This window comes from Aplysia californica, unplaced genomic scaffold (assembly GCF_000002075.1).
Source record: "Aplysia californica isolate F4 #8 unplaced genomic scaffold, AplCal3.0 scaffold00609, whole genome shotgun sequence".
In the NCBI taxonomy this organism is placed as follows: domain Eukaryota; kingdom Metazoa; phylum Mollusca; class Gastropoda; order Aplysiida; family Aplysiidae; genus Aplysia; species Aplysia californica.
This window is the reverse complement of record NW_004797879.1, coordinates 126,054-151,383: the sequence shown is the minus strand read 5'-3', so window position 1 is coordinate 151,383 and position 25,330 is coordinate 126,054. Positions and strand designations below refer to the sequence as shown.

At 40.5% G+C, this 25,330-nt stretch overlaps 1 protein-coding gene across 2 annotated transcripts in view; it reads left to right on the top strand.

Moving 5' to 3' along the window:
• The window catches only part of LOC101856921 (mitochondrial intermediate peptidase), a 31,963-nt gene that overhangs the window by 3,250 nt on the left and 3,383 nt on the right, over positions 1-25,330 (top strand). The window contains exons 2-18 of one of the 2 annotated variants that reach the window (XM_005107498.2): positions 6,244-6,679; positions 7,834-8,007; positions 8,846-8,934; positions 10,662-10,809; positions 11,758-11,876; positions 13,072-13,135; positions 14,168-14,324; positions 15,753-15,801; positions 17,013-17,073; positions 17,866-17,918; positions 18,793-18,946; positions 19,814-19,891; positions 20,535-20,742; positions 21,314-21,384; positions 21,678-21,776; positions 23,664-23,798; positions 24,989-25,110. In XM_005107498.2, coding sequence (XP_005107555.1) covers positions 6,464-6,679; positions 7,834-8,007; positions 8,846-8,934; positions 10,662-10,809; positions 11,758-11,876; positions 13,072-13,135; positions 14,168-14,324; positions 15,753-15,801; positions 17,013-17,073; positions 17,866-17,918; positions 18,793-18,946; positions 19,814-19,891; positions 20,535-20,742; positions 21,314-21,384; positions 21,678-21,776; positions 23,664-23,798; positions 24,989-25,110 — 1,997 coding nt within the window. In that variant the 5' untranslated portion in view covers positions 6,244-6,463. Of the gene's footprint in view, positions 1-6,240; positions 6,680-7,833; positions 8,008-8,845; positions 8,935-10,661; positions 10,810-11,757; positions 11,877-13,071; positions 13,136-14,167; positions 14,325-15,752; positions 15,802-17,012; positions 17,074-17,865; positions 17,919-18,792; positions 18,947-19,813; positions 19,892-20,534; positions 20,743-21,313; positions 21,385-21,677; positions 21,777-23,663; positions 23,799-24,988; positions 25,111-25,330 lie in introns of both variants that reach the window. The other variant, XM_005107499.2, reaches the window with a different exon arrangement.

Below are 25,330 nucleotides of genomic sequence, written 5' to 3'. Positions count from 1 at the left end.
GGCGTTGAGGGGGTCTTTTCCTGCCTCAAAAATATTACAAGCGGAGCTAGAGAACGACAGCTAAACGCCATTGGCCGATATTTATAGTAACAGCCATCTTGTTTGATGTCATTAAGGGATTCCCACTTTGTCAGTCATGGTGGCAACACAACCGCACGACGGCAGCCTGCCGGCTTGTATTATTTTCTATTGCAACTTGCAGAACTGTTCTGTTCGGTTGTCTGTGATTGTGCAGCACCCTTGTTCTGCTCAGATTGATTCTGATATGCTGTACACTACGTAAACTGAGAGGAAAAAGAAGAGCAAGAGTAGGCCTACATGGTACGAAAGCAAGTTCAAACAAAGTTCAACTACGCATTGCAAATCACAAATTATTGACTGTTTCGATCCAGATCGTTTCTTTATGTGTTTTCAGAAAAAGAAATTAAGCACTTATAAGAGATTGGACTCAATAGGACGCTGAGCTGCAGAAGGAGCAGATCTAATTCGAGACTGCGAGGTTTGGAAATGAATACTGTGATGTGCAAAAGCAGTATCACCTACTAGGGGGAACCACTAGAAAAGACTCAATGAGAGAGACTTGGAAACTTGCAGTGCAAACTGCAAGCTACGCAAAATCATCACTATGTTTAGAATCACGATCAGATGATGCTGTAGGCATCCCCCTTGCGAGGTCAAACAATGATGGCTGTTACTATAAATATACTGGCCAATGGCGTTTAGTTGTCGTTCTCTAGCTATCCGCTTGTAAGAATAATGGTTTGTGACAGTTTTTAGTGCCAAATTTGTTCTCAGCACTCTAAAAAATGTGCCGAAAAATAGTCTAATATAATCAGTTTGGACCTTGTCTATGAATTTACTGGTAGCCTTTTCACGCTGGCAACTCAATCACTTTTTTGCTTATTGACTTCCGTTTTTGTTTCCGATTTTGCATATAAATTCCTATGAAGTTCTCCTGAAGAGTGCCCTCACGGAGTATTATAGATCTGGAGTTTAGATCTAGATCTAGATCTAAAAGTTAGTCGTTTAATTGGCACTCTTCAGAAGCAGTCGTCCTGGCCTAGATCTAGATAGATCTACCTCCATAGAATAACACAATCGGAAACAAATACATAAGTCATGTAAAAAAGTTGGCTGTGCCTCTACTCGGGAATTTGTGAAATTGAATTTTAATTGGTGTGGTTAAAACAGTTGGCAATGGTGCATAACGACAAAGGCGGGGAAATTTGATCAGAGATGGAAAGTTATAGACATTTTGGACATATTATAGGCAAAGGGGGAAGAGCAAGTGGACAAGCGTAGGTCTGAAGACTCACTTTAATGGATAATAAAAGTGAAAATGGCATGCCTCACGCCACTGTGATTGGTCATCATGGTTGCCCTCTCTTTGCTCGTCATAAAAGTCACAAACCCACCCAGGGCTCATGTCAGTTCAATTTAGAGTAAAGGGAGACCACTTTACTGATTGTGGACCTTAACGTTGGCCACCATGGATTCTTTCTTGGTGCGCTGTCTAAGATCCCTTTCACTTAGGCTCTGGCATTTTGCTGACTCCGGAGCACCGGGATCTTAGCGGAGACTACTGTAGTGTTGAGAAATTGTGTGCACTTGGCAAGAGAAAGACTAGATAATGTGAATGAGAGAGACTTCCACACTGAAAAAAGCAAAAATATAGGTAGCTTTAAGCTCTTAAGGCTTTAGGTTTCATAACTGTCGCTGCAGATTCATTATTTAAATGTTGTTAAATCAGGTCTGATGATTTATGGGGTGGTTAGTTCTGCATCTGAAGTAATGAAGCAGGGGGTCAGTTACAATGGATAATGCTGTATGGGACAGCCCCTCACATAGGAATGAACAATATATATGTCTTAACCTGGCTGAAGAGAAAAAAATGGAGATTGACTCAGATTGTGTCATCAGTCTTTTAACAGAGCACCCACGGGCATCACTATGTCCCACTTTGAACCCATTTAACTGTTTTTCTTCAGAGGTTTCTCAAAGCAAATCAGGGGCTCTCGTGGCCTTGAGGTTAAGGTGTTCGCCTCTCGTTCAAAAGTTCCGGGTTCGAATCTGGATGGTGACGGAAAACATTTTTCTTCTCTAAAATTGTCTCCTTTCACCTCTTTTCCTGCTTTCTAGCAATATTTTGTCGTGTTCTTTTGTCTCTACTTTCTGCCACCACCCCCTCACCTCCTTTGTCCCCTCCTGTGGGCTCCTGACTCTTTCTGCAGCTTTTCTACTGCTACTCCTTGGCTCCCTCTTACTGCTGTCTTTCGGTTACACCCCTGATCTTCTGGTAGGAAAGATCTACACCTAGCCTTCTCGGACAAGGGTGAAAAATCTAGGTGGCCCCATGTGCAAGTTGTGCACGTTAAGGATCCCTTGGTGGTCTAAAATCAATAAGAGTAGGCTTCGCCCGCCACCCGGGCCAAATTCAAAATTTCCTACCAACTGATAAATGTTTGGTGTGTCCCACAGGCTCATATGACCTTATGCAGTTGTGAGTGCTGTAGTAAAACACTTACCAAAAGAAGAAAAAAAAAAAAAGACAAAGTTCGTCCAAATCTCAGGTGAAAGGTTCTAAACCCTTCAAGAACTCTGAATTTTAGATGAGGAGTTTGTGCAGTAACCAATTTTTTAGACTTCACACCTTCTTTTAAATGTGATCTCACATTGTGGCACAGCCATGTACCAGATAATCTAAACTGGCTTCATGGGCTGGATCTAGGCCGCGATCCATAGTTCGTTGACCTTTATTCGAAGTCATTTTATGATATCAATGTGATACCACTTTAAAGACTTAACAGAATTATGTATGTGGGCTTTTTATCTTTGGTTTAATTTTTAAAATTATATTCCCTGTTATAAGAAAGTGATGCAAGTACCTCAAATTATAATTTATGCTAATAGGACACCTTGGATGATTGAGTGATTATTCCTTTGTGTCGGTTTGAGTGGATTATATTTACTAAAACAACTGTGTGTTTTTATGCCTGTTTTTATTTTCTATCAAATCTGTATGGAAATAAGGTGCAAATGGTCATTGACCTTGTTAGAAAATAATATTGTTCTGGTTTAGATGTCAACTTTGTGTACACTGGTAGATTACCTTACTGTGTTAATCACTACTGCTATGCCCACTGTGACTGCTGTTCTCCAGCTGGGTCTGTTAGGGGCAAGGCTCTCCCATGTCAAAGGATTTTTGTGGAAGTCCTTCAGAGAGATTTTCAGTGTTTTTGTAGCGCTTTTTTTGGTGCGCCTTCCTCACGCTTCCCTGAAAACAGTTCAGAATAAAACACTGCCTTTGGGATTCTGAAATCAGGCCTTCTTATGACATGGCCAGCCTATCTAAGTTGAGTCTCTGGACAAAGTTAGACTATATAATCTGTAGATTTTGAGTCCGCCCCCACTTTTCCATGGAGTCCATTAATTTCCTTCTTTTATTTTTCATGACCATTCAGCAGCCTTGTATAAGGTTTCCGCCCTTGTTACCCTTCTCTGTACTACTCTGGCTTTGACCAGATGACAAGGACATGTGGTTTCTTGAGTGAGGCATTGCACTGCCAAGAGCAAAATGCTCGCTGCTAAAGGGATTTGAAAACGACAAACAACAACAACAACCCTTTTCTGTTATGAGCAGTTGTCAGCTCGATCAGAATTACAAAGTTCTATCTGCTCAATACCTAGTTTTGAGAAGTTTGACGTCAAAGATTTTGAGTTTCACATCATGTCAAGCTTTTTAGAATGTAATTCTCTGAATTTCTTGATAACGACTCTGAATATTCTTACGATTTTGATAAAACTGATAGAGCATTTGGTTTCTGGCCTCGTGGTCATAGTAACTCAAAACGGCCAAAAATGTCAGGTAAAACTTTGTGATTTGTAGGTTGCGAGCTGCTGGCTTCTGGCTTCTGGCTTAGCTTGCTAAATCTTTCTTTTGCCTGGTCTAAGATATGTTGTTGTTATTAATTATGATATTATCTATTTGATTTTACAAATGATTAACAAGGGGTGAGTGTGTGTGTGTGTGTGCGTGTGTGTGTGTGTGTGTGTCTCATAGAGAGAGAGAGAGAGAGAGAGAGAGAGAGAGAGAGAGAGAGAGAGAGACAGAGACAGAGACAGAGACAGAGACAGAGACAGAGACAGAGACAGAGACAAAGACAGAGACAGAGAGACAGAGCTAGAGAGACAGAGACAGAGAGAGAGAGAGAGTAGATGACATAGCATTATGACATGGTTTTTTGTTCAATTTATCATCGATGATAATCAGTTTAAGAGAGAGAGAGAAAATTATGTAAGAATATAAATAGGCCAGGCTGGGAGGCAGGAAATAGTTGAGCTGTATCATATAAATATTGATTATTGTCAGTAAAAGTATCATGTTTCCTTTTTGTGTGCGTCATCATCCCTCGCAGTAGCACTGAGCTATTTCGTCACCAATGTTTACCGTTTGCTCTCTTTAATAATATATGAGGTGAAAACAGTTCATCAGGCACATGTGGTTAGATTAGTAGGTGGAGTAAAGTGAATCATCGTGACCGAATTAATTTTTACACTTGGAATAGTAAAAGTCTTTGTGCAGGAACGTATAAAAGGAGGTGTGTCATGAAAATGCTCAGTGATTGGTTGTTGCTATTCCTCTCCTCTCCTTTGTTGGCAAGTGCTTGAATTGGAGTACAAAATGTACATTTTTTGCCTGCTTTTAAAAAAATATATTTTTTCTCCACTTTGTTGCAGTTCTTCTTTACTCAACGAGGGAGACTTTTCAAAAGACATTCTAGATTTAGCAGTGGTTATTTCGTGTTATAGACTATACTTTATATAATGGAGCCAGTTCGACTTATCGTTAGTATTTGTTCTGATGTGAGAAGTAGGAAATTGCAGATGCCTAGCGATTATTATCAATCAGAAAAATCTGTTCCAGGTGACCATTCATTGTCGGAGAGAAAAGTTGTCGTCTGAGACATATGGTCCCCTTGGGCAGTGTTATTATATGTGTCACGATGTGGTGGAATCAGGCTCTCATCAATTTTTGCGCTTGTACAGTGATTGGTATCATTTGAAAGCTTGTTCATTAATCTCGAATTGTATTAAAAAACTATCCTTTTATCTTGAACACAAGTTGAGATATTTGCGAATGAAGGAGGTGGGGGTCACCTTGTTTCGGAGGTAAAATTAGTGAGAAAATGGCCGCCAAAGATTAGTTATTTCCTTAGCTTGAGAGTCCATAGAAACTGAAAATGTACTTTTTTGTGCCTTTAATCAACGTTTTTAAGTAAAATCCACACAGAAATGTGTTCTTAAATGGATATGAAAAGTGTTAAGCCAAAAAACAAAAATTCGATAAAAATTCACAAACCTGCAGAAAAATGCCAGGTTCCTCACATTGATTATTTTGACGAGCGCCTGATTTCACCACGCTGCCTCTCATATAGAAAAAGCACAAGCAGGTTAGTAGGATTAGTAGGAAGTGGTAATTTGTACAAATGATTGTTATGACAGACTGCCATTAAAGCATGTTCAACTGTATTTGTTTGATTACTGAACTATAGATGAACATGAATTTAGTGCTTAGAAAGAATGTGGTACTGAAAGGGAGTGACACACATCAAGTGGATTGTCACTGGACTCTTGAGAATAGAATTGTTTGTCTACTTGAGAGGATGGTTGGAGGGGTGCCACTTTTAGGTCCTCTTCTTTTCTTTCCCTCTGTTGTTTCAATATCTTTTGATCTTTATTTTTTCCTTATCGTTTTTCACCTAGGTTATTATTATTGACATTTTAAACATAGTATTGATATGCTTCTTTTTACTCAAACCATAAGAATGAACTGAAAATGACATGCTGCCAACAGAAAAATTTGACCCTTTTTTTTCTTCGGTAAGAATGATTTGTACTAAGAAAGAACCAGTGAATGAGGTGCTTCCGGCATCTGTGTTATAATGATGGTTAGGCTCTTCATTGTTCCATGTGGGAAACTTGAGTTTAGTTTGCAAGTGGGGAAGCTATTTTGTAGAGTATCTCCGTCTGTCTTCTCTTGAATGTTGCATCTCAGTTAGCCGAGGCTGGTCTTAACACAAAGCTGACACGATGGAAGCAGTCAGTCTGCTCTACAAAACCAAGTCGATAGGGGCTCTAACCATGTTACGGTCTTTTAATCATTCTGAAGCAATCAATGTATTTGGTTTGTTTTTGATTTGATTGTTTTGATTAATTTTTTGTTTTCATTTCTTTTCTCAGCAGACAACTGCATGGTCTGTCTTCTTTTGTTCAGCATGGAAACATGTTCTGCTTCAGATGGAAGAATATTTCTTAGATTTTGCTAATATCTGGAACTGAGTAGTGGGAAGTGAGTGAAGTATTTGAACTACTGTGGACAAAGATAGTGCGAATAAAGTATTTGGAAAACTGTTAACAAAGAGCCCAGTTTTTCGTGTGCTCCGTTTTCACGACAACTTCAAAAATGTCTTCGAGATGTTTGCTACAGTTACGGCCTCTTTCGGTCAGTGGTAGCAGCAGAGGCTTGTGTTCTTCTACAAACAGACTCTTTGCTTGGAGGGAGCGGCGGACGAGTCACCAGCATCAGACTTGTAGTGTGTCCACCTGGACTCCATTCGCCGCTGCTTTCAACACTCGGCCACACCGAAAGCTCAACCTCAGGCTGAGGCGAGAGAGTACGGTAAGAATGTCTCATGATAGAACCCCAATGTCTGTGTGTGTAGTGGGAGGCACCACTTACAGGTCATACTTCTTTTATATAATCCCTCTTGTATTTAATTTCTGTCTGTCTATATGGCTTTAAAAAAATACTAAATGACTCTAATTGCTCAAATAAATGCAGTGTCTGGTGTGTAAAAGCAAAAGGGTCTTTGGAATTATTGTTTAGACCTTTTCCATCAACAGAGCTGCAGATTGTATTGTCCAAGAATACTGATGTAACAAAATATATTTTTGTGTTTATACCGCTCAATCTCTTCTATTCAGTATAGATCTAATGTTATATTACGATAGTGTTAGTCTAAAAGGAAGTATCTCGATGTGAACTTAAATTGATGAAAGACGTGCTATCTAATCCAGGCAATTTCAATACCATTTTTACAGGGTTATAAAGCCTTTAAACTGTTATGCTTGGTGTGTAATTATTTGCAAATGTCTTTTTGTTGGTACTTGGAGTACGCCTTTCTCTTGTTTCTGTTTGTGTGTCTCACTTTTTCCCTTGTACTTAATAGCAGTTATTTTGTAGATGTGCATCTCTTTCTTCGAAAATTCAGAGAGTCTTTTGGCATCTCAGGGACCTCAAAAGATCCCTACTACCTTTTATATATACCCTTATGGTGTTGAAAGGGGTGTTACAACAGTACAACTTTTACATGATTATTCTTATAAAACACTGAAACTAATGACTGCAGTGATTCAGTGGCTCTTTGTTAGACTCTTTGCTATTGCATGCAAGAAATTTGAGTCTGATTACTGAGTGGGGAAGATATTTTATTAAGTATCTTTGTCCGTCTGTTGAGATGCTGAATACCACTCAGCCCAGGTTGACCCTGATGGGCAGTGTCAAAGCAGACAGCATCCTATATGATTATTTTTAGATTCTGTCAGTGGGGGCTTAAAAAACCCCAACAAAAAACAGAAGACCACCAGCAAAAACAGAAACTCTACCATAGTTTGTACACTGTTATTAACATATAAGCTAAGCTTCTGTTTGTGAGGATTCTGAAATGCTTGAGCCTTGGTATGCTCTTCTTTGTAAATAGGCTCTTCTTTGTAAATAGGCTCTTCTTTGTAAATAGGCCACTACTACTATAATTAATCATTCTTTCTCTCCAGGGTTTGTTTGGCATCCCAGAGCTGAAGGACCACACAGGTTTCTACCTGCTGAAGCAAGGCGTGGAACAGGATGTGGAGAGGCTGCTGGAGGAGGCCGCCTCGCCTCTCAGGAGCCGCAAGATGGTCACCATCTTTGACGAGCTTTCCGACACCCTGTGCAGAGTCGCTGACTTGGTAGGTGGTCAGATTGTAGTGAACTTTGGGAAAATGCTTTATTTTTTCTGTGTCATGATCTCGGATGTTGCCTTGTTCTTCTGCTGGTGCCAGGTCTGAAACAGACCTTGGCTCTCATGATGTGCCGCTCATTTCTCTGCTCGAAAAAACCCCCAAAAAACGTACATACGTCAGGACATGATGGAATCCAGCGCTCTTCAATCTTTGGGCATATTGAGTTATTGGCTAAATCTTCCTATGCCTCTACTTTTGCCTTGCTTCTGATGAAAAAATACTAATTTATTTTGAATAGAAGTTGAGGTATTTATGATTGAAGGAGGTGGGGGTTGTTTGGTGTCAGAGGTAAAATTAGCGACAAAATGGCCACTTTCAAGCTGTTGTGTCCTTGGAAATGTAAATTATATACATTTTTGGGCCTTTGTTCAATATTTTCAGTTAAATCCAGGCAGGAAAGTATTTTAAAGTTGAACTGAAAAAGGCACAAAAAAAAGCAACAAAAAATAGATGAAAGTGGGTATGAAATCAAGAATGCTCAGTTTAAATAACCCGATAGTGTAATTTGCACAGGATTGAGCCTGGGATTTTAAAAAAAAAAGTTGACTTGGTGGATGTCTGTGTATATGTGAACGTTCTGTATGCAATGAAACTTCATCTCCCATTGTTGAAGAGAAAAGTGGTCATCTTAGAAAGGTGGTCCTCTTGGACAGGGCCATTAAATTAAAGAAAAAAAAAATAAGCAAGTGGAGAAGTGGGAAGTGGCTCATTTGAACAGATGATTGTGTGTCTCGGACAGGCGGTCATTAGAGCAGATTCATCAAGTGTATGTTCCTCTCCCCAGGCGGACTTTGTTCGTGCATCTCATCCAAAATCTGACTTTGCCGGTGCAGCAGAAGAGACGTGCGTGGAGCTCTCTAGTCTTGTGGAAAAGTGAGTTCTTCTCAAAGATTTTTTTTTTTTAAATCAAGAGTTTTACGGTGGCACTTGGAACACAATAAGGTCATATAAGTGCCGAAGATTAGAGTTTTTACAAGGGAGTAACAAGCACCAAAAAAATCAAGGAGGAGAGATAAGAATGATAGACGTTTAACTGGAAAGAAGAAGAAACCAAACCAGAGCACCCGCCAACCATCCACTCCTCTAAGTTTGTTAAGGGATACATATTTTCAAAATCTCTACAGCTTTTTAAAGTTTTAGTAAAAGTTTTACGGCACTTGCAACATGATTTGGTTATGGTCACATAAGTGCTGAAGATTAGAGGTGTTACAAGAGAGTATCAAACACAAAAAAGAAGGAGGAGAGATAAGGGCGATAGATATTTGATAGGAAAGAAGGAGCAAACCACACCAGAGCACCCACCAACCACCCTCATCTCTGAAATTTAGGCAGGGGACAATTTTTTAAAAAGTATAAAGCTTATAATTTTGCAAGGATAGCAACTATTCTTCTCTCTGTACGGATAATTGTACAATACACGATTATGGTCCACCTTCCTATTTTTGAGATACCAAAAAGGTTCTTAAAAGTGCCACTGGCTACCCCGACATTATTGCTTGTTTGATGGTATTTTTAGGGACTGCGGAGGGGGTGGGGGTTGGAGTTAGTAGAGCTAATGACTCATTTGAACTGGAGAAGTAATTATAACTGTTTGGACTGAGAATCGTGTCAGCAGCATTTTGAATCACATCTTTTTACCCACTCTAAGAGGTGTCAGTAGCTTCCTGGTTAGGCTACTAGACCCATAATCAAGAGATTGTATATTCGAGGGTTCGAGCCTCAGCTCAATCCAATGTTGTGTCCTTGGGAAAGGCACTTTACACAAATTTCTTATTTTGGCTCAGCCCTTTCAGAGATGGATGTTTAACTCAGAAGTCCTGCCTCTTAAATAACTTAATCATGCTGATAGGGCTGTTAAACCTATACGCATTTCATTATCAACTGCTCCAACACCCCTTCCCTGCCCCTCCCTTTCAACACAATGTTGATCACTCGGAAGATGGACTGCTTTGACCTTGTCTGTTGTGGCCAAACTGGGTAGACTGTGATGCAAATACCAGCAGACGGATACAATAGACCAGCAGACGAATATGACAGCAGATGAAAACAATATGACAACAGACGGATACACAGCAGATGAATACAATACCACAACAGAGGGATGCAGTATACCAGCAGATAAATACGATAGACCACCAGATGGAAAGAGATACTGGATAAATTAAAATAACCGCACCACTGTGGAGTAAAACTCCTGTCTTGTACATGCAATGCTGAAGAGCATTACCATTTCACCATAACACTAATGGAAATTTTTGGGGACAGCTACCATTTTTCATTGGTGCTTATCATTTTAGCGCGACCTGGGTGGTTGGTGGGTGCTCTGGTGTGGTTTATTTATTTACAGTCAGAATTGTACAAAACGACCACCCATTGTCGAGGAGCAAACTGGTTGTCTTAGTCAAGTGGACGTCCTGGACAGTGTAATTATTATTTTTTAACGCCAGAGGGAAGTGGGAAGTCGTTGTTTGTACAAGCAGTTTTTGACATGTGGCAGTTAGACCAGGTTCGACTGCATTTTGTACTAATTATTTCTTTTCGTTGTTTATACTTTTAACATGAATGATGATATCGGCAACATCAAAATGATCTTCTCACAGACTTAATACCAATCAAGCCCTTCACAACGCACTGCTAAATGTGTTGATAGAGGGCGACAGTGTGCCCACAGACGCCATTGACCAGAGAGTCACTGAGCTCTTCATGTTTGACTTTGAGCAGAGTGGAATCCATTTGGAAGATGAACAGGTGAGAGAATCCTATCGCAATACTTTGGTGGGATTTTGTCCCATAGTTTATGCAGCGAATTGAAATACATTTCGCTTTGGTGGCATCTTTTCCTTTGATTGTGCAACTTATTGCAATACTTTGGTGGTATCTTGTCCGTAGTCAATGCAGCTTTTTGCAGTACATTTCGCTTTAGAGGGATCTTGTTCATAGTTAAGTTTATATGCAGCTTAACGCATTATTTTGGTGAGATCTTGTTTGCAATTAATGCAGCTTATTGCAATACTTTTCGTTTTGTTGGGATCTTGTCCATAGTTTGTGCAACTTGTTGCAATACTTTGGTGGGATCCTGTCCATTGTTTATATACTTATATCGCATTACGGCCAAACCTGTCCAAGATAGCTGCCCTTTTGGAGGAGAAAAGTGGTCGTCTAAAACAAGTGGCATCTTGGTCAGGGTCATGATAATACATGTCACTACATGACGGAATCTGGTGTTTGTCAGTTTTGGAGCACATGGCGTTATTAGTATAATCTTAAAGCCTGTTCATTTGCCAGGCTGAGAGGGGTACAACATCCCAGCGGAAAGACCAAGATATTCAAACTGTTTTTATTGAACTTGGGTCTCCTGCATTCGACAGTGAAACACCCAACTCCTACACCACAGACGCTGGTTTGAACAATTTAAAAAACCGCACTCTTAAACTTGCTTGCTCTGTCAGGAGCCATTGATATCTCTATTTTTATCATTGACAACATATGGGTGGTTTTCACAAGTACACACATAATTTGGTCTCTCTCACCACCCGGTTCAAAATGTGTGTTGAGACACACGCTTGATAAGAATTCAACTAAAATTCCTCTTGTACAAGTCTTATTTTTTAGAATTATATGATTTACGGGGCTGTTCGAAGAATCATAATAATATATTTTTTCTTGCTGTATTTGACATTTCTGACATTCTTTCAGAGAGAGGAGTTTGTCAAACTGAACGAGAGCATCCACATGTTGGGAACTTTCTTCCAGCGCGGTGCTCATAAGCCTGTTGGAATTCCCAAGACAAAACTGCCCACAAACTTACGTCATGTGTAAGTGTTACTATTTTTTTCTTATCGCCTCTGTTGCAGGAAAAATTATGAGCTTTATTTGACGTTAATTTGGACTTTCACATTTTTTTTTCATATACTGCAAACTTCTTTGTACCCTTTTCTGTTAGATGATGGAGAACGATATCTAAGACCAATAGGATATGGAATGATCTTTTTGTGTGTGATTATGCCTTATGTGCGTGCCTGATGTGTATTGAAGAGACAGAGAGAAGACTGTCTGTGTGTGTGTGTGTGTGTGTGTGCGTGCGTGCGTGCGTGCGTGCGTGCGTGCGTGCGTGCGTGGGTGGATGGGTTGGGGGGGGGGGGAGAGAGTGAGTGAGAGGGAAAGGGAGGAATGCCCAAAGACACACTATTAGAGTATGCTTGTGTGAGTGAGTTGTGCATTGTTTTGTGTTCATTATTGTGGAAAAATGTAACAAGTGCATTCTTGTGCTGATGCTGAAACTTTGTATGTTGATGTTCTACTGTATCCATCCAAAATTTCCCTCGTGGATCCATAAAGTTTGTCTTGTCCTACCTAATCTTAAACCTCTTGAGCCCTGCCCCCCTGAACCCCTTACATTTGCTTGCCCCTCCTCCCCCCTCCAAACACAACTCCTCTATAAACTGCAGTGGGTGGTTGGCGGGTGCTCTGGTGTGGTTTGCTCCTTCTTTCCTATCAAACATCTAATGTCCTTATCTCCCCTCCCTTTATTTTATGTTTGTTAATCTCTCGTAGCATCTCTAATGTTCGGCGCTTATATGACCTTCGTTATTGTGTTGCTAGTGCCGTAAAACACTTACTAAAACTAAATTGCTTATTTTCTCCATTGCATGCTGACGATTGTGACTGGTGGCCAGAAGGCAGAGTGAACTGTTCCCCATAGGGTTAAAATGTCATTTTAGGATCAGTTAAATCAAATTCCAATATGTTTACATAAATTGATGCTTGTGTAGTTTAGGTTCAGTTTGGTTTCGAGCATTGATTGCACAATTTTAATGGGTTGTGTGTCACTCCAGATAATTAGAGGACAGGTTAGGGTGGAGACCCAAATTTATTTACTCATTCAAAAAGAGAAAGAGTGCAGACCCAGCTGTAACTGTTGTGATGAAAAATTATGTTGGTATATTTTTTAAATTGAAAAGGCTGCCTGCTGAATGCAGTACTGCAATTTTATGGGTTTTTGTGTTTCAGGTTTGGAGTTGACGGAGATAACATCATGGTGACGGGTCTTTTCTCTGATCATTACAGCAGCATGGTATGTTTTGGCATGTTTGGCTGACGTTAAGTTCCATTTTGCAAAAGATTTATCCTTGTACCCAACCCCCTTTTGTGTAACTCCTTGTTCTAGAGGAGATGGTTGCTCCTTTGAACAGCTATGGCCATAGCTCTTCCGTATTGGGAAGATACTGCCAAAGTTTACGCGAAAGACAAAAGAGACAAGGATAGAAACATCTTTTAAAAGTTTGAGGACAGCCTTCATTTTTTAAACTAGGTGTTTTTAACGCTCTCATTAACACGATTTAGATAATTTAGAAGGCAGGCTTTTGACCCTGCCTGTCAGGGCCAACCCTGGCTGAAAGGGATACAACATCCCAGTAGGAAGACCGACATACTTGATAAAATCTCTCCTCACTCAGGAAACAAACTTGGGTGTCCTGCGTGCGATGGTGAATCGCCTAATTGCTACACCACAGGCTCTGATAAGACAGCTTTTATATCAGTTGCAAATTCTCTGCATGTCATCTGTCATATGTTTCTGTTGCTGTTGTCGATTGTAGGAGACCTACATATTGCTACGGGAGTTCCTTATTTTCGACGTCTTTTGAGCTGTGCAACCTCCTGTAACTTACTAGATGGCTGGGGTCATTTATATTTTGGTTGTAGAATGTAGGTCATCTGATCGACTTGCCAAAACCACAAAAGAGTCAGATTTTTACTCTGAGAAAGAATGTAAGAAATACATATTTCTTGTGCTATTAAACTATTTTCTGATTTCTAGATTGTGTCAATTGGGGCTTAAAACATTCTCATTTATTTCACAATCACTGTTGTATATGCTCTCACTTGGAAAAATAGAAGGCAAAAGAGAAAGAGATAGACTAAAAACTTCGAGAACTTGAACAAGTGGGTGACAGTGACGGAGAAAGATTCAAACATTTTATGGCTTTGTTGGAAAACCTGAGCAAAAGAATTAGTGGCAAACCACGGTGGCTGCTGATGTCTGTTTCATATTTGGCGCTTGAAGAAGAAGTTATGACTGTGTCTTTTTTAATTTGGGATAACGCAGGTGCGTGAGGCAGCCTACAGGATTTTCCTCCACCCAGACCAGCATCAGGAAGAGATCCTCAGTAGTCTGCTGACCGCCCGCCACCACCTGGCCCAGCTGGTGGGCTTTGACACGTACGCCCACCGCGCCAACAGGGGCACCATGATGGAGGCACCAGGTATCTGAACTTTGAACTTTTGTTATATGTGTGTCCCCCAGGGATGTCTCCGAGGGTGCTCTCGTGGCCTAGAAGTCAAGGTGTTTGCCTCTCATTCAAAGGTTCCGTGTTCGAATCTGCGTAGTAACAAAAAAATTATCTTCTCTAAAATTGTCTCCTTTCACCTCCTTTTTTGCTTTCTAGCAATGTTCTGTCATCTGCTTTGGTCTCCTCTTTCTGCCCCTACCCCCTCACCTCCTTTGCCCCCTCCTCTGGGCTCCTGACTCTTTCTGCAGTCTTTCAACTGCTACTCTTTGGCTCCTTCTTACTGCTGTATTTCAGCCTCACCCCTGGTCTGGTAGGAAAGATCTACACCTAGCCTTTTTGGACAAGGGCGAAAAATCTCGGAAGTCCTGTGTGCAAGATGCGCAGTTTAAAGATCCCTTGGTGGTCTAAAATCGATAAGAGTAGGCTTCGGCTGCCACCCGAGCAAAAGTAAAAATTTCCAGCCAACTGAAAATGTTTGATGTGTCCCGCGTGCTCATATGACCTTGAGTGTGTTTAGGGGTAGTGGCGGGGGTGGGAGGGGGAAGGGGATGTGGGGGTGAGTAAAAGGCAGGGGTAGGTATATAGTGAGCTTGTCAGGATTGTTCCACCTTATCCGTGGAGAATGGTGTTCTCTGCAGTGATGCAATTATTCAAGGCTTTGATTGATTAGAGAGAGGAGGGTTGGGGGGTAATTTATGGCTTATGTTCTTAGACTGATTTAATATTCATATGTGAGGCAGCGTGGTGGAATAAGGCGCTCGTCAAAATAATCAAAGTGAAGAAACTTGCATTTTTCTGCTGGTTTGTCAGTTTTTACTGAATTTTTGTTTTTTAGCTCAACACCTTTCATGCCCATTAAAGAATACTTTTCTTTGAGGATTTGACCGAAAAACGTTGATTAAAGGCGCAAAATAATATAAATTGTCTGTTACCACAGTCTCTTAAGCTAAAGAAATAACTAATCTTTGGCGGCCATTTTCTCACTGATTTTACCTCTGAAACCAGGTGACCCCCACCTCCTTCATTTGCAAATATCTTGACTTGTATTCAAGATAAATGGATTTTTTTTCCATCCAAATAAAGACAAGTGAACAACCTTTAAGGTGCTACCTATAACTCTACATGTCCCAAAATTGGCGAGAGCCTGATTCCATCGCGTTGTGACACATATTGTTTTTTAACAAGTAATTAAAGGGCATTGTATAGGTCCTTCTTTTTTTTTTTTTACCTCTGATGTTTCGTCTGTCTTGCTATTTTTCCTTGTGCCCAGGGACTTTTAGTTTTGGTGTGCTTCTGTTTATTCAGATTTATTATGGCCTTTGTGGTTTGGGTACTGGTTTGTTTGTTATCCCAATGTGTCCGCCATCTTTGGCATGTTCTTCCTGGTTTTTTTTTCTACAGAGAAAATAACAGGATTTTTACGCCTTCTGTCTCAAGAGCTGAAGTCAAGGTATAATGTTGTCATATCGAGGAAGTGAAATGAAAATAGATTGTATGTTATCATGATGATGACTTTGTTGTTGCTGTCTTAACGGATTCTGCAACCTGCGGGCTTTCACCCTTCAGTTTTCAGTGCTTTGAAAATGTATGTAGAGATTCTTTATCTTTTTCTATGTCAGACTGATTTCCAGGGATGTGCCAGACTAATGTGGTGTAAATGTGATAGGTTGAAAGGGGTAGTATTTACTTTACTTTACTTTTCCGATCCAGCGGCCATTTGGGTTCTAGCCCTTCGGTCTGTCGATATGGCAAAGAATTGACAGGTTTAGGTAGTATTTAAAAAGGCTAGTTACTGGACTAATTTTTTTAGAAATTCTGTAGACATGTTTATATATTGCAATGAAGACTTAACACTTTGCGGTTACTTGACGCAATAATGCGCCGGTGAAAATTATCCGTTCCGATCACCTGGCACATTTCTGCTCCAGGCCCAAGAAGTCGGTTGCAGTCACTTTCCTGGTTGTGTGACTGCAAAGTGTTGAGTATGAAATACAAAAAGATGTCCAAAAAAAGATACAAAGATTTGTTAAAATAGGAAAATGTTCAAAAAGTGGGTCCATGCGATGAAGAAAAGACTTGCTTTGAGGGGAGATAGTACTATAATGATGATAGATTGTAGCGTGGTGTAGAAAGAGTTTGAATCATTGTGTTGTCCAGATGGGGTGTTCTCAGTGTCTGGTCCAGGGAGGGAGGAACATTATCATCAACAGAATACTGTGAAACGCACATGCGAATATAGTCTGTGCTTAGGATAATACTATTAGGATAGCCGAAAGTATGAAAATGTGGGTGGGATGGGAGTGGGGCATAGGGGCATTTTTCTTTTTCTTCCCATATTTTGGACATTGGAATTTCTTAATTCTGCTTTGATTTGAATTTGGGTAGTTTCAGCTTACATCTCTGAGAATCTTAGCCTGATATTTTTGTAAATTTCGTCCATCTGTTAAAATGTGAAAGTGTTTGATGCTGAAGTCTTTTCATCAGTATTATTTCAAAATCTTTACATCATATATCATTTATATCTAGAGGATTTAGCTTTTTTTTTCTTCTGAATGAAGTTGTCATAATAATGGTATGCAATATGATAGAATGAGTTTATGCAGCTTTTTAAAAAAAAAGAAAATTAATGTACTTAGATGTATTCATTTGTCCATTGCACAGGGCTACGGCTGACTATGATGCTATGTTGGATCTGAAGAAAGAGCAGGAGCCTGATGCCAAGGTTTGTGTTCACACTTGTATTAGTTTCAGAGCTCAGTATTCTGTTTTATTGTCAATGTTTCACTGGCAAAGAAATACAGCATAGTCACTTGCTCTTTGGTAGAGATTAGAAGTGAAAAAAGGTATGTGCTGTTCTAAAATCTGCAGGTAGGGTTCTGGTAGGCAGTGATTATTTGTTTTAAAATGCATTTTCTAATGTGCACGCCGTCAGTCAGTTCTACACTGACAGCAGAAACAGCCAAATGATTATGATTTTTGTACCACTTTTGATGAATGTGAGTCCCTTGATGTATATGTGTGGATTGATCAGGAAAAATATTTTCTTGAAGTTTTCATGAAAATGTAATAATCACAAAATAGTTGCATGTAACACTTCAAAAACAGCACAGGAATTATACAGCTGGCCAGCTGTTCAGATGTACTAAACCCCAAATTTTTAAAAATTTTTTTAAATTACACTTTCTTAATCTTTGGTTTTGGTTGCATTTACTTGTGAAATATGTGGCCAAAATTCAAATTCTAAATGTTGAAAAAAAACCCAACAACAATAAAACCAACATAGCGTAGGTACAATTTATGAAAGATTTTAAACAGTTCTTTTCTCTCTCCTCCAAAAAATTCTGCCTATTGAGTTTAGAAGAGTCGAATAGCTTGCACATGATAAACTCTTTTGGGCATAACCCTTCTTCTGCAGACACATACTGAATGACGACTGCACCAGAAATCACCCCATGTGTGCACACACAGAAACAAGATACCATTAAGAAATGTTTTTTTTTTCTTGACTTAACAGGTTGTGATGCCATGGGACCCCCCGTATCTGTCTGCTTTGGGAAGGCAAAAACGGTATGTTCTTTTTGTAGTCAGAGCTTATGTATGGGATTTTGTTTGTGGATATTGGGATGTTTGTCCCATAGAAGGGATTGGTCTTTAAGTCAGGCGTTTGAGGGATCCACTGGTAGGTTCTACATCTTTTGTTTCCATTTGTTTTTATGTCTTACATTTTCCTTGCAGTGAGGGGGCTCTCGTGGCCTAGAGGTTAAAGTGTTGGCCTCTCATTCAAAGGTCCCGCGTTCGAATCCAGGTAGTGACCGAAAAATTTTCTTCTCTAAAAATTGTCTCCTTTCACCTCCTTTCGTGCTCTCTAGCAATGTTCTGTCGTCTGCTTTCTTCTCCTCTTTCTGCCCCCATTCCTTCATCTCCTTTGCCCCCCTGCTCTGGGCTCCTGATTCTTTCTAAAGCCTTTCTACTGCTACTCCTTGGCTTCTTCTTACTGCTGTCTTTCAGCCACACCCCTGATCTTCTGGTAGGAAAGATCTACACCTAGCCTTCTCAGAGGGCGAAAAATCTCGGAGGGCACGTGTACAAGTTGCTCATGTTAAAGATCCCTTGGTGGTCTAAAATCGATTAGAGTAGGCTTCGGCCGCCAACCATGCAAAATTCAAAATTTTCTACCAACTGAAAAAGTTTAATGTGTCCCGCGCGCTCATATGACCTTATGCAGTTGCGAGCGCGGTAAAACACTTACAAAAAACAAAAAAACAAACATCCTTGCAGTGAGCAATCATTATCTTGACCTATTTGTGTTGTAAGTTCCATAAAACTCTGACCTAAACTAAACGAAAGTAGACTTAATATTGTTTAAAAATTTCCCTTTTCATTTCATCCCACGTTATGCACATATACACAGCTTACTATAGTTTCCTCCGTCTCTCCTCAGGACTGCAATGTCCAACATGGACAGCATGCCTTTCTTCTCACTGGGCTGTGTGATGGAGGGTTTGAACCAGCTCTTCCAGTGTCTGTTCGCAGTGTCCCTGCACCACGTGCAGATGGAGCCGGGGGAGGCCTGGACGGAGGACATTCACAAACTGGTCAGTTGATGGCGGACAACTGGGTCCTGACTTTGGGCTTCTCTTGACATTGTCATGGCGCTCATATGACCTTATGCAGTTGCGAGCACGTAAAACCTCTACTAAAACAAACATGACATTGTCAGTTCTCAGCATGTTTTAAATGTACAGTTGGAATTGTCCAAGATGGCCATCCATTGTCCAGGAGAAAAAAATGATTGTCTTAGACGGGTGGGCGTATTGCACAGTGTAGTTATATTATTTTAATTAAAATTGTTGAGGGAGGGGTTGTACAATTGATTGTTTTGGACAAGTGACCGCTGGAGCAGGTTTGATCAAAATTTTTTTCTGTTGGTTTTGTTGATTAGACAGAAGAGCAAATTGAAGTTTTCTTGATGAATTCTCAGATGAAAGGCAAAAGTTCCCTGAAATTGATAGGCGTGGCTGAGATTCATTGGTTGTGCAAATAGAAGCATCAATCTGATGACAACAGTGTTTCAATGAAATATTCAAGGCAGAATGGAAAGTCGGACCCAGATTTTATTTTACAGTACGAAGGACAGTGCTGCCAATAAGCATATTTTAAGCCTTCATCTGTTCCTGCATGCTTATTTTCAACTGGAGCCAATAAGTAAGGAATGTACTTCACTTCACTTCAACTACACCATCTTGAGATTACTTCTGCAATGATATTTTAGTCATTATGTGTCTCTCCAGATAGTTTACATATAATAGATGCTATCATTTTTCTGCAAGTTGTCTTTTTATTTAATTTCTATTGACCAACATCTGATACCCAAAAGAAGCAAAGCAATTTGGGTTGCCGGATGAGAACAACCCAGACCAAACTACTACCCTTTTGCCTTATCTGCTCGTGGTTCTCCTCAGGCTGTCGTGCACAAGACGGAGGGTGTTCTCGGCTACATCTACTGCGACTTCTTTGAGAGATACGGAAAACCAAATCAGGTACTGGACCATTACTTAACTATCATGATTACTTTGCCCCAACTTATTTAACCTTGTAATTCATTTAAGGAGTCTATAAGCAAAAAGAGCAAGGTTCACAAAATGGAAACTGTGGGAGAATCAATTTAAGACTCAAAACTGCAGTACTGTTGCTTTCTGTTGGTTTATTATTTTTGCTCCAGAGTGGGTCCACCGAGAGTGGAGAACATGGACCTTCGTACAAGGGGAAGTAAGTTTTGAATGGAGGGTTTAAGCTACCTCAACCAGCGCTTGTATTTTTCGCTGGCTGTAAATGGCCATTATTATCATGGTTATTGTTATGGTGTCTTCTTTTATCTCCTCAATTATTTTCATAGCAGGCTTCTCATGAAGTCCTAGAGTGACATCATAATGTGGTCAACTCATCCATTTCTCACATTTCATTCTCTAGATTATTTTCTTCTTCCTCTTACTTTATCTGCTCTGTCCTCAAAGTTGTATCAATGGGGATGTAAATCATCTACAGTTACAATCACATCATCATCATCGTCTCTTTCTCTGTAGGACTGCCACTTTATCTGCTCTGTCCTCAAAGTTGTATCAATGGGGATGTAAATCATCTACAGTTACAATCACATCATCATCATCATCTCTCTCCCTGCAGGACTGCCACTTCACCATTCAGGGCGGACGATGCAAAGAGGACGGCAGCTACCAGCTTCCTGTGGTGGTGCTGCAGCTGTCTCTGTCTGGCCCGCGCGGGACGTCGGTGCCCACGCTGCTCAGTCCTGGGAACGTGGACAACCTGTTCCACGAGTTTGGTCACGCCATGCACTCCATGTTGGGCCGAACACGCTACCAGCACGTGACGGGTGAGTAGGGGGGGTGGGGGGCAGGGCGTTGCGGAGTGTTCGTTGTTCGTGTGTTTGCTGTTTTGAGGGTTAAAAAAAAAAAAATCTCCCTTTTTATGCATCAAGCATTTCTAAAAAAATAAAAAGGTATCAAGTATTTTTTTAAATGTACCGCTGGTCTTATCTTCTCAATTTTGAATCAATAGCAGTTCAGAACAGGAACAGTTCTTTTGCCATCTTGCTTTAAAAAAATGTTACTTTCAATATTTTGTTCTTTCTTTCATGCTCTTCCTTGCCATATTTTACCTTTTAACTTGACTTCTCTCCTCGTGTGGATGATTGGCAGGCACCATTTGTAAGTCCTACTTCTTTGCTTGCCTCCTGTTGTTTCTTTCTGTCTGTTTTGTGTTTTTTTTTTTGGGGGGGGTTGTTTTTCTCAATCTCAGACATTCTTTCAACTTGTGTGTGTTGTTGGAGGGAGTCTTTGGTAGGTTATACTTCTTTTCTCTCTTTTTTGTTGTTTTTTTTTCTTTCTGTCTGGCTTTTAAAAAATCCTTACCCCAAATCAGACTTTGTACTTTTGCTGTCTCAGGTACCAGGTGTTCCACCGACTTTGCCGAGGTCCCATCTGTTCTTATGGAATACTTCGCTTCGGACCCTAGGGTAAGTGTGTGGTTGGAGGGTGCTACTTCTTTTCTTTCCTTCCATTGTTTCTGTCTGCCTTTGCTTTTCCCAACTTTTCTTTCCCTGTTTTTTTAAAATCTGCCTGTCTGTGTTGCTTTTTTTTCTCGGACCCCACTACTTGCAATTGCGTCCGCATGATTTTTTTTTCCCTTTTCCATTGTTTCTATCAGTGAAAGAGCATCTGAGCAAAGAAGTGAATAACGATCCATAATGTTTGCGTCAGATCTGGCACTTCATGATGATATTTTTCTAATAGTCTTTCACTTCATCAGGTCATTTCAACATTCGCACGCCACTTCAAGACCGGAGAGCCAATGAAAATGGCTGCAGTGAAGAACCTCTGTGACTCAAAAAAGATGTTCGCGGCTTCTGTAAGTTCAGTTGATTTAGATTAAATTCCACTTTTGCTGAATGTCATGGGGAAATTTTGTTTGGCATACATAATAAGTACACTTACAATTATGTATCAGTTTACAATGTCCCTCAAATATGAACCATTAACTCACTGAGCAGCACGCCCCGATTTGCCTCCAAGCCCCAGAGGACCACCAATTTCCCCCACTTTTTGAAAATTCATAATAAACGAAATGAAATGCTATTTCTTAGAAATTTTCTGTGCTATTTAATAAGATATGGGTTCAGCAGACACAATGAACACATTGTGTGAAGAATGAACGGAAAAAAAATGTATGGGACAGAAAGTTGGGACAAATTTGCCATCCCAGAAAAAAAATTTTGAAGATAAAAAGGAAGTGATATGACAAAGCAGAAATCTAATAAACTTACACAAAATGATTGTGGCAGTTTGTGTTTGTGTGTAGGAGAATGAAACATGAGTGTGTACGATGAAGTAGCATAAAAATGTAAGTGATAATTAATTTTGAAAAAGGAACAAAAATAATAAACTTCCACGGTGACAGGCTGAGAAGTGTTTTCATTGTCAGTGTTGCTAGTTCTAGGACTAGATCTAGATCTGAAAATAGATGTCCCAGGTCTGGGTACATTATATATCTTCTCCACTTTGAGGGCTGATTTGAACTAGAGTTTAGTACTGGGGCTAGATCTAGATCTATCATCATTCCTAGCCGGATCAGGCTGCATATTCGCTGACGGGTCAGATTCACGATCGAGAGATGATGTTTGTCTAGATCAAGACCTAGATCTAGCTAATGTCATTTTTGCAGTCGTCTTCATCACTGCTAGGCGAATTCACATTTTGATTTATGAAGTTATCTATCTGATACTCCTCTATCACTTAAATCTTCACCAAAATTATCGAGAGTTTCAATAAACTTCGACACAACTGGTCGTGCCGTGCTTCGCGTACGAGAAACAGCAACAAACTGCGCGAAAGTTTTTTACTTTCAGTTGTTTAGTCCGTTGGACAAATAACCCGTTTATTCGCACTAAAAAATGGTGAATATACACAAACCACAAAGAACTAGCTTGTCAATATCCTGTTTAAACAACTTTGCAAGCATTTTTAAACTGCTGGGTTTACTTTATAAAGTTTATAGTCAATTATAGTTGAACCCGCATACGCTGCAGTCGCGGTCCCTGACGCGAATTTTACCAGACTGCGTATGCTGCGGGAGCGGTGCTCAGTGAGTTAACCATGCACCATTGCTGGTGGCTATTTTGATGGACCGAGGTTTTATTTTAGCTTGGGTATTCTTTTTTTTTCACTGTGACGGACAAAAATACACAGGTGCCAATGACACTGGACACAGCACAACTACACAACAAACTGAGCGACACAGCACAGCTACTACACAACACACTAAGCGACACAGCACAACTACACTACACACTAAGCAACACAGCACAACTACTGCACACTGAGCAACACATTCACAACTACTACACAACACACTGAGCGACACAGCACAACTACTACACAACACACTAAGCGACGCATTCATAACTACACAACACCCTGAGCGACACATTCACAACTACACAAACACACTGAGCAACACATTCACAACTACACAACACTCTGAGAAACACAGCATAACTACACAACACACTGAGTGACACATTCACAACTACACAACGCACTGAGCGACACATTCACAAGACACAGCACAACTACACAACACTCTGAGGGACACCCGCAAACACTGTGACAGCACAAAACAACTATGCGACGGAGACGCAACAAGAGAATTATCACCATACACCCCTTTTTTGGACCCTTGCCCCTTTTTTTTTTTTTTTTTTCCCCCCCCCCCCCCCCCCCCCCCCAACCTCCTCAGGACATGCAGCAGCAGGTGTTCTTCTCCATGCTGGACCAGGTGTGCCACGGGCCCCACCCACTGCCGGGCTCGACCACAGACCTCCTGGCTCAAGTCCAGAATGAGTACTACCACATCGAGCACGTCAAGAACACGGTGGGTGGTTGGCGGGTGCTCTGGTGTGGTTTGCTTTTTCTTTTCTATCAAACATCTATCGTCCTTATCTCCCCTTTTTCTTTTTTGTGTGTGTTACTCTCTTGTGACCCTTCTAATCTTCTGGCGCTCATATGACCTTATGCAGTTGCGAGCGCAGTAAAACCTCTACTAAAACTATACAAGACTACGTTGAGTGGAGCAGAGAACACTGGCCTGTCATCTCTAAGCTATCTACAAGAGCCCTTCATTTGCCTCTGCCTTGGGCTATAGTCTCCATCTCTGGCTGCTGTATTCTGTTTGTTTTAGGTTCTGAATCTTCTTCTTAAGTCCCTCCTTTAAGTACTTTTAGGCCTTGCTCTCTATCTCTTTCCATAATGATTCCTTCTTAAAACTTGGTGGGTGATGTTCGTATTTGATTTTCTCAATCTACTTTGAGGAAATGGTGGTTTGCAGTTTGGGTGGAAAGGGAGAGGGGGGGGGGGTGCAGAACTTGTGATCAGTGAAAAGAAAAGGAGGAGGAAGTGAAAGAACTAAAATGATAAGTAGAAGAATGAGTGATAAAATAGAGAGAAGAAGAAGATGAAATAAAACAAACAAAACAAAAAGGGTGAGAGAGATGAGAAAGAATAAGTAGAAGAACAAGGGAAAGAGAAGGAAAGGATTGATGGTTAAGTGGATGGATAAGATGAAAGTTTTAAAAATTGTGAATAGCAATGGATAAAAAGGATAAAAAATGACCCTCTCACTTTGTTCACAAATCTAATGATGATGAAAATATCAGCGTTAATAACTCTAACTGGTCACTCTTAAGCACAAGGCGGCTATACCGAAAAATTGTTTTTTTTTAGAAAATCGAAGGTAAAGTTTTTGCCTCTTGTTCAGTTTCTTTAAAAGACAAGGAGACTTTTCTCTATAACCAAACAAATATACACACCAATGAAACCAAACTTCTCCTACAGGTAGGGCAATGCCCACTTTTGGTGTTGGTCAATATTTCTGGTAACCCCCGAAATCTGAGTTTGCCTGCTTGTCCTTTTAAAGGCGACCAACTTGTCTGATGCCCACCATCTCGGCCAGCTGATTTTTAAATTAAAAAAAAATTTTGGTTGAAAAGTTGGCTGCTATGAAATTGTGTTGATGAGGGTGTAGAACATTTGTGATCATTTTCTTCCTTCCCCATCCTCCCTCAGGCCTGGCAGCTTCGATTTGGCCATCTGGTTGGTTACGGTGCACGATATTACGCCTACCTGGTGTCTCGGGCCGTCGCCGCGGAGCTTTGGCACACCTGCTTCAAAGCCGATCCCTTCAGCAGGTACAGTGTGTGTTTCTTCAGCATTTCTCAACTTCTTGGACACGTGGTCTTTGAATATATAGTAAAAGGGCAATAGCACACTCGGACTCCGCCCCGATTTGTTGGTACTGTCGCAACACCTCGTGTAGAAGAAGGAGAAACAGATGCTGAATGACGATGCCTACTAAAGAGATACTGTCGAACTGGCTCTAACAGCCACACAAGTCTAAATAACCACTTC